General features: G+C 44.8%; 1 protein-coding gene across 1 annotated transcript in view; it reads left to right on the plus strand.

The window, feature by feature from the left end:
• Window positions 1-12,350, plus strand: part of ctdp1 (CTD (carboxy-terminal domain, RNA polymerase II, polypeptide A) phosphatase, subunit 1) — a 75,947-nt gene extending 63,597 nt beyond the window's left edge. Inside the window, exon 13 of the mRNA XM_030789066.1 lies at window positions 11,907-12,350. Coding sequence (XP_030644926.1) covers window positions 11,907-12,072 — 166 coding nt within the window. The 3' untranslated portion in view covers window positions 12,073-12,350. The remainder of the gene's footprint in view (window positions 1-11,906) is intronic.
• The last annotated feature ends 270 nt before the right edge of the window (window positions 12,351-12,620 follow it).

A 12,620-nucleotide genomic window follows, 5' to 3' on the forward strand; every position in this document is an offset into this window, starting at 1 on the left:
CCATTGTTCTCAGACGAGTACCAGAGTGATTCAATTAGCATAAATGAAAGTTACTGTCTCTTTCTCATGGCACGACAATGATGTTTATTGTTGCTAAATGTCCTAAGGCGTCTTCTCGCGGCTGTTTTCTCTCCAAAGAAGCGAGAAGACGCCGCCTCCGTGTCTTTCCGTCTGTTCCTGCAGGGCCGTTCTTTTGCCGCTTTGTGAGGATTCATTGAATGTTGAGCCACTCGTGGTATTACGCTATCCGTTTATTCCAGCCAATAAAAGGGGGAGGAGTGTGGAAGAAAGGTGAAAAAAAAAAAACATAAAATTTTTGCCGCAAAAGGCATGTTTAGCGGCATGCGCGCGGCAACGCGACAAGGTCTCTGTTCAGTTACATTTTAGCCGCTTTCTGTTTCTCTCTGAACTCTTCCTCTGGGGTGCGTTGCCTGAGGGGCTTTCCACTTGTATGTCAGAGAGAAATGATTTTTTTTTCCGCTCTCTCTCTCTCTCTCTCTGTTGCTCTCGTTCTCGTTCTCTCTGCTGCTTGTTCAGCCCTGTCTTTGATGGATCACTGAACTCACCCGGCCCACCTGCTTCTTCAGCGGGGCAGCTCTGCCAAGCTCTGGTATTTAGTTCGGAACGAAAGAACGAGAAGACAAGAGGACGAAAACGTGAACAGGTATAAGGTCAGCCGTCAAGGGAGCTGCTCGGCCAAGGCCGCGCAACCCCCCCCCCCCCCCCCCCCCCCCAACCGGAGCACCCGTTGTTAACCTGAGCGTGCAGAGACCAACGATAGCAAACGCTGGACTTGCCTCCAGGCACGTCTCAACTCATACAGGTTTCTGTAGTGATCAGAGTCTGTCAGCCCTCCCGCCCCCTGCCCCCCACCCCCCGGGAGAGGTTAGCGCACTGCCACTCGTCCAGCCCGCCTGCGTTTATCCCCCTGACCTGACACAGAGCTGTCTGAGCACGGCAGAGAACAGGTCCTGACACCGACGCTGGCGATCCTGCCGACTGTACGAGAGACTGCCCTCCGGGAGAAAAGAGAGGTCGAGAGTTCAGTACGCGTTTCAGGAAGAGAGCAACCTCTCCTTAACTACACGAGGGGCTTCCTCAGCGTTCGGTGTTTTAAAGTGATAGTTTGGTCGCTGCTCAGCTTTAGCGACGTGCCCGCGCGCCTTATCATCCGCGACACCGTTTGCCCATGCTGCCCATTTTTAATGAAGGGGGGGGGGGGGGGGCGTGAGAGCACACAGGAGAACTGCCAAGTCAGTTATGATTTAGAGCGAATTAACAAAGGCTCTCGAATGCAAACCCGTAAATGATCTGACTTTTTTTCTATTATCCCAATGGCACAGATGTTTCTTTTTTTTTTTCTTTTTGTGTTTTTTTTTTTTTTTCTCTTTTCAATTTCTGGGAGCCGAGAGCGTTATTGTGACCCTCCATGCCAAACGCGCCTCCTGTGAGCCCTGACATATGCCGTGTTCTCAGCCGAGGTTGAGTGGTGAGGAGGGGAAGCTAAGCGCTAGCGTGAGCCGCTCTCTCTGTTAAACATGGCAGCCCTGCTGAGAGGAGTGGGCTGGTGTCAGAGACTCATTAAAGAGCAGGAGCTCAGGACCAATTACGGCAGACTGGGAAAGAGCAGATGAAAAGCTGCTCATCTCAGCATCCTAAGGTGCCTGCATCTGTGTGTGTGTGTGTGTGTGTGAGTGTATGTGTGTGTGTGTGTGTGTTAGAGAGAGAGAGAGAGAGAGTGAGAGTGTGTGTGTGTGTGTGTGTGTGTGTGTGTGTGCGCGTTTGTGTGTGTGTTAGAGAGAGAGAGAGAGAGAGTGTGTGTGTACGTGTGTGTGTGTGTGTGTGTGTGTACACGTGTGTGTGTGTGTGTACATTTGTGTGTGTACGTGTGTGTGTGTACATGTGTGTGTATGAAGAGAGAGAGTTGAGGCACAGACACAGAGGCCTGGTCGAGTTAATTGCCGTTCAGACGCTTTGATCCTGCTCTCTGGCTTTTTGTCACGGACCGCTTTGTCCAGAGCCCCGTATCATGTCAGAGATCCACTATCTCATTCATAACAGCAGCCCCAATTCATTAATGATGTTTAAAAGGGTGCCAATTAAAGGACCATACATACACACACACACACACACACACACACACATACATGCACACACACACACACACACAAATACGGACACAAATACACACACATACATGCGCACACACACACACACACACACACATACATGCACACACGCACACATACATGCACAAATACAAGCACACACACACACACTCACACACACACACACACACACACACACACAAATGCGCACACACGCATGCGTGCACACACACACACAGGGGAGTGAATAACCTGAATTGTGTAAGTACCTTGTAATAGAAGTGTAATAGACATGTAAAGAGTGCACATACAATACCTCTCTCTTTTCTAATCCTCTTTTCTGTTTCATTTCTGTTTTTCTCTGACCGGCGAGTAGACATCTAACTGCTGACTTAACTGCACTAGTCAGTGGGGGAGCTGAAAGAAAGAGAGGCTTTGAGAACTTTTTACACCGGGAGCTTTTTCAAGTTTTGTTTCAATTTAGAGCCAGTATCTAAAATAACGCCTTTAGATATGTTCTAACAGAGATCATTTTAAATTTACAGGGCAGGGTTTTTTTTTTACAGGCTGTCTTTTGCCCCTGGCTGTATGAAGTATATTGGTACTCAGTGGTGCATAAGGGTAACCATGAGAATAAATGTTTAAAAAAAAGAAAGAAAGAAATTTTTATTAATTCTCAAACCTTTTTTTTATTTTTGCCTTGCGACTCTATTGATTCCCTGCGTGCGCTGTGCCGCAAGTCAATAGTATCAGTCAATCTCTTGTGAAATAATGCTTTTTCATCGCCACCGAGCTGCATGGAGGCTTTTTCAGCGCAGTGTTCCCATGAGTCTCCTCTGAGAGCCCCAACAGATCGCCTGCTTCTCCGTCCAGCCCATCACTCCACAGTGTGTCACATTACTGGTTCAGCCCTCTGTGTGTGTCTTAATCATCTCTCAGAATAGCTCTGCTTTTAGTATATATAGTATATTTAGTATATATATTTAGTATATCTTTTTTTTTTTTTTTTGCGTTAATAAAACGTTGTGATGGGATGTGTCTCAATATGTTTTATGAGTTACGTGCCCTGTGTCCTGTGCTCTCGTGTGGTGACATTTCTTGGCCTGGTAGGATTTCATACCTTATTGTATGGTTCTGAAAATTCATGTAAGTATGATCAGTATCAGTGAGGGTGTTGATGTAGCTGCGGATTCGAGGCAGAGAGAGACCCGATGAAGGCTTGGGAATGGACCTGAGAAAGGATTGAGCCTTCAGCTCGTTGCCTGAAGGCTTTCAATGCTGTAGTCCTACATTCTTCTTTCTGTACAAATTACAAATTAATATTCTGCTACTACTTCTTAATGGTTTTTTGTTACAAAAGTCTCCAATTAACAGGGACTGATTTGAACTGATTGAGGTGTCTATGCCATGCATAGTCACGGGATACAGATGGAATCTCATGTGTTCGGTCCTTTTGATTCGCCGTCACGCCCGATACTGTCGCGTCAGAGCTTCGGCTCAGGTTTAGTTCGGTTCTGTTCGCTTTGGTTTGGTTCGGTTTGCTCCCCGATCCGAGAGGGCCTTTGGGGCCGTGCCGGAGCGAGCTGCTTCGGACCCGTTGAAGATATTACGTGTTCCTCCCCAGACGCCGCGTCCTCATGGCCCGAAAAACATCACGCTGAGCTTGGGACTGTTTGAAGAGTGTTAACGGATCATTACGCGGCTAGAACGGCCAAGCTGGGTTTTTAAAAGCTTGCTTAGACACGGAAGGTACACAATATGGAAAGGACACGGTGCGATTACCTCTCCGGCTTCTCTCTGCGTTTAGCCACTCGTCAGAAACGAGCAGTGAGCAAAACAGCCGTCTGGAGAGTGGCGTCATTTGATAGGCTGTCGTTCAGAGTTTCATTTTTCAAACGGTTGTTCGCTTCACGCCGTTCAGTCATATCTGAGGTCTTAAAGCGAGAGGCATGTTTATGAAGTTAATGAGGCCCTTTAATTAAGCCACTCGTTAAAGTCTCAGACAGAAATAATTAATATCCATCTCAAAAAATGTTTTCCTCCCTTCGTTCGGCATTTAAGATGTATTGGCCGTTCACGAATCTCTGCGCCTCTATTAAAAGTCTGGGACAAACATGTCCTCGTAACAATATGATTTTCATCCACATGGAAGCCTGTTAAGTTTTGAAACTGTGACAAGTTTAGTTCAGAAGACTTGAGTGCACTTTTTCGTTGTGTACTGAATGCTGACATTTTAAAATGCTGAGGCATCCCGGGGAAATAGAAAGATCTACAATAATGAATATTTTACACCTGAGGTACAGCAAAATAAATAAATGAATAAATAAATAAATAAAAGGCAAACGCAGCCGTGTTTTCTATTTTAGCCAATGTGTTGTTATAACTGCTGAAAGCAAAGACTAGAATTTTATAACCTGAGAGATTGTTGGGGGGGGGGGGGCAGTAACTGTAGAAATGAGTTACACTTAAGTTACTTAAGCTCAACTGCCCAAGCTCCGTGGCTTTGTCTTTTTCTTTTTTCTTTTTTTTTTTCCTAGCAGCGAGCGTGAGTGATGTAGAAGTGTTGATCTGTGTCTGACTCCCCTTGTGTGGATGACTGATCCATGAATGGGCCTTGTCAGTGTTTGGGTCCACCCAGACCTTGGCAGCGTAATAGACTGTGTGAAGGTCTGTTGATGATGAATGGCAATGTATATGCCCGCCTGTCAGCTCCGAGCTACTCTTTTGTTTTTTTTTTTTGCCTGAACTCGTCCATGGGATTGGATGCGTTGTGCGCCAAAGCACCAATCAGACGAAAACTCACCAAACACACGACATTGATAGATCTGTTAATTATGTATTCAGAATTTTTCCTTATCTTCCTCAGACCGAAGGCTTTTCGCAGCAGCTGAACTGATCTGCATGGTCACCTATGATTTACCACTACACAGGGGGGAAATATATAACCCTGCCATTGTTTTAAGGGGAGGCTCCCCCACCTCTGACATATGAGCCCCATCACGTCGGAACCGTGGAGCGTTACTTGATTTATCGGGTGGAGGGATTTTTTTTTTGTTGTTGTGTTTTTCACCGAAAAAACCCAAAAAGTGTCCATAATGACCTTAAAACTCATGGAAAACTACTGTCTGTTGATTCATATTGCCAGTAATGATATTGGTTGCACAGACAGTGAATTTTCAAGTAGATGACTTTTCTTAAGTGTCAAATGGGTAAAGAATCATGAAGATCTACCTCTTTTCCTTTTTCTGGCTCACGTGTGACTGCGCCTCACACTCTTCTCATTCATTTTCACCAGAAAATGGAGTGAAACAGCATTTTTTTTTCTCTCCCTTCGCTCTTGGCCTTTCAGACAAGATGTAAAAGCAGTTTTGCACTGTCAGCCACCCCTCACTGATATACTTAAACCAGGGAGAACGTCAGTAAACATTGGTCTACTGCAAAAATGTATCAGGAAAAAATTACAGTCTACGATTTAATTACAAGACTGTCAACATGGGCTAATGTGTCAACAAGGATTAACTTCCCTTGTGAAATATTTATATTCCTGCTTCAGAGTTGTGCTCCTGACAAACTAAATATCCTTGTGCTAGACTGTGCGTTTCAGAAGGTGAGTGTATTTTTCCGGGTTTTTTTTTTTTTTTTTTTTTTTTAAGGAACAGAACGCTCCAACTCGAAAGACGTTTGCCAGGCACGTTAAGTGCCAGGCTCATAAATAAATTAACGAGCTTTGGCACCGTGTCAAAACGTTTCCCGTTTCTTACCGCCCCCCCCCCAGCTCTACTCCGGGCAGCTCCCGTTTGTTCATAATGCAAATACGCCACGTGTTACCAAGAGAGAGTCGGGACATTAATAAGCGTCACTTAAAGATAAAGAACCTTGACCGGCTCGTTTTCGCCAAGTTTTTAACCCCTTAGCGACCGCGAGGCTCGAGTCAGCTTGCTTTCGGTCAGACTCCAAAGCCCGGTGCTCGTCTCATCTCAGCCTGTCAGAGAAGTGTCTGTGGATGAGCAGAGGAGAGTCGGTCCTGTAAGCTTTGAGCTTTAATCTTATGTTGTGCGGCAGGAGAAGAAACTCTCGTTCAGGAGAGCGGTGACAGGAAAGAAGGTGGAATTGGACGGAGTGATGGTTCTAAATGAGAGAAACACCACGGTTCCCAATAGTGTCTGGCTCTGTCTGTCTGCATTCACGTTTACAACTCCTCCACTGTACCAGCCATCTTCTGCCTCTTCTCTGTTCATTTTTTTTTCTTGCGGTACGGGCCTCTGTACGCAATGTCTGGGTTTTACAGACAACATTTTAAGTGTCTCTGACGCACTCCCTGCTAGTATTTCCAATCAGTTTAAATCCAAATCCTTTTTTTTTTTTTTTTTTTTACATACATTAGTTTCTGTGTGGTAGCAAGCGCGTTTCTGGAACTCTCTGCAAAGGTTTGAATCAGAACCGTGACCCTCGTCGTCTATCGTTTTCGTCTGTCAAAGACGACGCGCGCTCTGTCCCTTGTCTCAGTCGACGGTCTTAATCTAGTTGATTGAACAGCCAGAGCCCCATGAAACCCTGAGTCCATTACGCAAGTTAGCCTCGTAAACGGTCGAACCGATCCGTCTCTTTAACCAAGTCGGTCGTTAAGAGTCCGCGCGGCTCTAGTGAATTAATGGTCATCGATGCGAACTAATGGGCGTCGTAGGCAGAACTGTTCATCATTAGTAGTGGCTTTGAAGGTGTCCAGAGCCCCAGTCCATTACCCACTCTGCTTGATTGAAACCACAACTAAACCATTATTACAACCCAATCTATGTGATGGAAGATCTCCCACCCTACTCTGAGCACTACAGTTTACAGGAATGTGTTCAGAAATCCATGGTTTTGTTGTAATAGTGCTCACTTGACACAAGTAAGGGAAAAAATCCAAAAAAGAAAAAAGACTACTACAATTTTTTGTTGATTTTCAAAATAACTGCCTTAAGGATTTTGTGATTTCTGTGCAGTTCTTGTCTGTTTAGTTAAAGTGTCAGTATATTTCTCTCACTTGACCTGGACCAGTGGACAGGCATTGATGTTGCCTCCGGATGACGTTGCCCTCTGAAATTGATTTATGTGCTTGTGGTCGTCTTGGTGCGGCGACGACTTTGACGAATTGGATGAGAAAAATTGACCAGTGGTGGCTGACTCCGCACATATGTCACCGAATCATTGTCGTTGTCTTGACGGCGCTAACAGCCAAACGCTGAGCACTGACAGACTTTCTTTGTTCAGTTGGAAGGTTCTTCACTGTGAGACACAATCTTAAAACCCACACGCATTCACACATGCTTTCATAACCCATTCATCCAAGATCTCCACCCCATACCTCACGTTTGGCTACGTATTGAATGCCTAGCTGGATCAGGAGATGCAGAAATACAGTATAATTACCGTATTAATCTTGGCAAAACATGTTTCATATTGATCAAGCTCAGTCTACTGCACTCATGGCTCGCTCATAAATTGTCGTCCCCTCGATAAACAATCGATATGTTCTACATCACTGCCTAAATACGCAGCGGCGCGAGGCCCGACCTCAAAGCGCCGTGTCGCTCACCCGGAGCAGAGCTGTAACTCAAGCTGTCTCTGGCTTTAATGGACGTTATATCTGGGTGCTCTATCAGCTGTACGCTGCAGGGCTCTGGGCCTTCATTCTCAAGCATCACGCCGCGATATTAGTGTCCTCACAATGCCTCTATCTGACAGTCCATTGTGTCCCTCGCTCTCTCTGTCTCCATTTTCTTCTCCATCTCTCTCTCTCTCTCTCTCTCTCTCTCTCTCTCTCTCTCCCTCTCTCTCTCTCTCTCTCTCTCTCTCCCTCTCTCTCTCTCTCTCTCTCTCTCTCTCTCTCTCCATCTCTCTCTCTCTCTCTCTCTCTCTGCTCTTTTACTCAGTCTGTCCTATCCCAGCAGTCTCTCTTCCTCAGAGCTGTCAGATGTGCTCAGTTGGAACAGCCCAGAGCTGCTTGAAGTCGTCTCACTTCTGCCAAGTCACCGCTTCCCACACAGTCTCTCTCTCTCTCTCTCTCTCTATCTATCCATCTATCTATCTATCCATCTGTCTAATTGTCTCTCAGGCACTGTCTTTCACCACCAACCTCTCTTTCCTCTTAAAATGTAAAGCACTTAAAACAGATGACTCTCCCTGTTTGCCTTATGCGGTGGTATGTCACGGTGAAAACGGAGAGAAAGACAGAGAGAGGGGGAGAGAGAGAGAGAGAGAGATTTCCTTGCACTCTGTTGCGTTAGCTCCTGTTGAGCTGTGTCATTAATGCTAGTCATGCTGTTTATCAGCAGGGTGATAAGAACCAGCGTCCACCTCTCCTCTGATTCACTAATGTGAAGACTAAGCCAGCAGATCAGTGAGTAACTCTGACGTTTTAATCTCAGAGAACATAATACACACCAGGCACAGGCAACCCAGACGTTAAAAAAATACCTTTTTCATATTCTCTCCTGTTATAGATATCTGGACTTTTTATCTCTCCTATGATTAGGTGTATGTTAATGACAACAGTGATGTGGTGGTGAGTATTTTGGCGTTTGCAGGGTTTTGTTTTGTTTATTGGGGGGGGGGGTTTTGGAGAAGGGATGTGTGTCTTCCTCATATGATCCACCTACTGGGATTACCAGACCCCAGGCAATCTGCGTCTGTTTGTAGCAATGCAGACGAAAGAAAATGAAATGATGTAGCAGTCGCTCATTTGATGGGGGGAGGGGAGGGAGAAAAACCACGCTTGGAATGATGCGAACGCATAACGTGTCAAAACTCATATCCTGTGGAAGTTATTTTGGTTTTTTTCCTCGATTTTCCTCTCACCCAGAGAGAGAGAGAGAGAGAGAGAGAGAGAGAGAGAGAGAGAGGAGAGAGAGAGAGAGAGAGAGAGAGAGAGAGAGAGAGAGAGAGAGAGAGAGAGAGAGAGAGAGAGAGAGAGAGAGAGAGAGAGAGAGAGAAAGAGAGAGAGAAAGAGAAAGAGAGAGGGAGGAAGGAAGGAGAAATCATAGCATGAAAACATATCACTCTGGGCTATTTGCTCATTAAAAGCCCAGGGTGTGTGTGTGTTCTGTTCAAACACCCCTAACACAATCACACATGGCGTCATTTCAGCGGGGGATAACCTCATCAGGACCTAATTGCCAAAGCCTCCATGTCCGTGTCACACACAATTAAGAAAGCGGATTGTGCCTTGCCTGGGCATGTCGTCTATGACAGGAGACATTACGTCCTCACAGGCTTAATGTCAATGGAAAGGCTTTTCTCATTATCTGTGGCTAATAACACGCAGGCACATTACCTTAGCCATCAATTCACTTTCTCATAAAGACAAAGCCCATTTTATTTGTTTATTTATTTATTATTTTCTTGTTTATTTATTTATTTACTATCCCCCCCCCCCCCCCCCCCCCCAAAAGACTGTAATGTATAGCACATTAGGAATAGTTAGCTATTAGTGTGGCATTAAATGTGATTCGGATAATAAACGTCAAGTCTGAGGAGCTGCTTGATGAAACAGCATCTTCGTGTAGAATGTCTGGGTTTCTCTGTGTGTTTTCTGATGGAGGATTCACCGCGGGATTTTGTGTGGGATGGAGTTCTGGCTCTTTGGGAAACTGAAGCGATTGTGTTTTGATGTAGCGGTGCAGAGTTCCGGGTTATTACCTGATGTCTCAAAGGACTGTCAGACGGCTAGTGCCTGTTCTCAGCCCTTTAGGACCTTTAAGATGAACGAAATGTTTACATGTATGGAAGTTTCCTGCACAGTCTGGTTTGGGTTGTTTTCTCTTTTTCTCTGGCTTCATGTCAATGCCAGAAATTGTTTGCGTGTGTAAGCGGGTCTGTATAGTGTGTGTGTGTGTGTGTGTGTGTGTGTGTCTCTGTGTCTGTGTAGTGCATGCATGTGTGTGTTGATTAATGGAGTTGTGTGGAGGTAATGAAGTGAAAAGGAGAAAACACAGACACACACACACACACACTGTTGCACCTCATCTTTTAATTTCCCAAGTTCTACATGAACTCACACACCAACCTCTTACTCCTTCTTTCCTCTCTCTCTTTCGCTCTCTCTCTCTCTCTCTCTCTTGCTCTCTCTCTGTGTGCTTATAAACACGTGTATGCAAACATCTCCCCCTTACTGTTCATATTAGATTCTTTTATATGTAAATCTGTCCTGTTTTTTTTCTCTTGCAAACATTTGCAAGGCTTTGGTTCTTACTGTCCAGAGCGCAGAGCATTATTCATGTTGTGGAGTGAGTGACATGTCCCCATCAGAGTGTCAACTTGTATCTCACACCACAGTCAGCGAGCAGAGGAGAGCAGTGCCAGTGAAATGGCTTTACGTGCCCTGGTCCCCTCACTTCATAGACATGTTGGTTGTGTGTTCCGTATTGACCTGCGTGAGTGTTCGGTAATATTTTTGACCTTTCATGTATTCTAAATGAGACTGCCCCTTTGTGGGAGCGAAAGAGACTGGAACAATATGCTGACCTCTCGCTCTTCTGGGGAAAAAAGAAATATGGGGGTTAATGAGTGTGTGTGTGTGTGTGTGTGTGTGTGTGTGTGTGTGTCTGAACAGGGACCTGTGTCTGTCACATTAGTGTGGAGCTAACAAGGCGCTCCACAGCCGCAGGTGTTGAAGTCAAGGTTTGGGGGGGGGTCATACGTAAGACCTCTAGGTCAACCTCCAATCCACCCCATTCAAACACACATGCACAAGGGGAGATTTCTCTGCTTCCTCCATGATGAACCTGACTTTCACTCTTTTCTTTCTCTTTCTTTCTTTCTTTCTTTCTTTCTTTCATACCATGAGCTTACATATTTGTTCCCGTATCCCTCTGTGTCTCCTGACTTGCTGCCTCATTAAAGAAAGTCACGTCAGAAATCAGCGATGTGTGTTTTTTTTTTTTTTTTTTCCCCCACTCACTCACACAGTGTGGAGGTGTTTTCACTGGGGAAGTGCAGGAAACCCACCACAGTCTGTTGCATCATGCTGTTGTCAGCTGTTTTAGTTCTGGAAGTCTGTCGTATGAAAGAGACTTCGCCCGCTGAATTTTGTATGCGTTACCATCTGTCCAAACTCTGTGTGTGTGGGGGGGGGGGGGGGGGGGGGGGTGGTCCTGTGTGTGTGTGTGTTCAATAGATGGTGAGGATCCACAATCTAGATAAACGTAGCCAAAAGTCTGACTTGAGTATTGTGGTTCATGTGATGTTTTATTGACCACAACAATCTCTGACTTTTCTATTGCCAAGGAAACAGCATTTTTGGTTTTTATATTTGATAACCGAGTTCATTACGGTTCTTTAATGACACTCTGTGGGTATTGGATCTTTAAAAAATGCAACGAAACATCAAAGATCAAAATGTACAATCTATGTTTTAGGAAGTTTCTTTCCCTCTGAGTTTATGAGGCAAGAATCTTCCTGACACATTCAACAGTAAAAAAAAAAAATATATATATATATTTTCTTTTTTTTTTTGTCCTGTGTCACAGAGTGAAAAATCCCTGATGATAGAAGGGAGAAATACAGTAACCCTATGTGACATTTTATGACACTGTCAGAAAAGACCTGTGACTCCGCTAGGCGACGACTCCTCTTCTCTAGCGGGTTTCTCTGACACAGACATTTGAGTCATCCAAATAAGACCCGCCTCTCACTTTCTCACATCCACATTACATAAGCACAGAGTGGAAAAGGAGACACTTTTTTTTTTTTTTTTTTTTTTTACTTTGACCACTGAGCTTTGCCTAAACCGAAACCCCAATGTCTCCATTTCTTTAGGGGACACAAGAGAAAACTGGAGGAGGCCAAAGAGGATGATGATGATGATGATGGTGACTCGGACAGCCAGTCCAGCAAGGACTCTAATGAGGATGAGGAAGGCAGTAGCTCTGAGGCGGACGAAATGGCCGCCGCCCTGGAGGCGGAGCTTAACGACTTCATGTAACGAATGGAGGATGAAGGGACCCTAAACAGTCCAGCGCTAGACTAATCTCACTGCCCCCTCTGCACAAGTGGTACCAGACCAACAGTTCATAAGCATTTATGTGTGTGTGTGGGTCTGTGTGTGTGTGTGTGTGTGTGTGAGCACTGTTATACAGTGCCAGTGAATGTCTTGTATAAAATCTATGGGTATATGAGTGGCTTAAGATGTGGGCAGATAAGTTTTAGTGGAGAAAAGGTTGGATTAATGACATAAGACAAAAAAGGTGTTGACATTTTATTGTGAGGTAATATAGATAATGGGGAATTAGACATGTTTTTTGTTTGTTTGTTTGTTTTACTTCAGATCATTTGTTTTCCCCTAAATATAAATTTTATATAAATGTAAAAAAATAAACAAATTGGTCGTAAATGCCAAAGAGTCTGAGTTGGCCTTTTACAGGCCTGCAGCTAAATCCCTGTTTTACATGGACTTTGCATTTCTCTATCTTACAGTTTTATAGAAGTGTATGGTTGCTGCCAGCAGATAAAACCCAGACGCCTGAATGTGTC

The sequence above is a fragment of the Chanos chanos genome, chromosome 12 (genome assembly GCF_902362185.1).
Source record: "Chanos chanos chromosome 12, fChaCha1.1, whole genome shotgun sequence".
Lineage (NCBI taxonomy): Eukaryota > Metazoa > Chordata > Actinopteri > Gonorynchiformes > Chanidae > Chanos > Chanos chanos.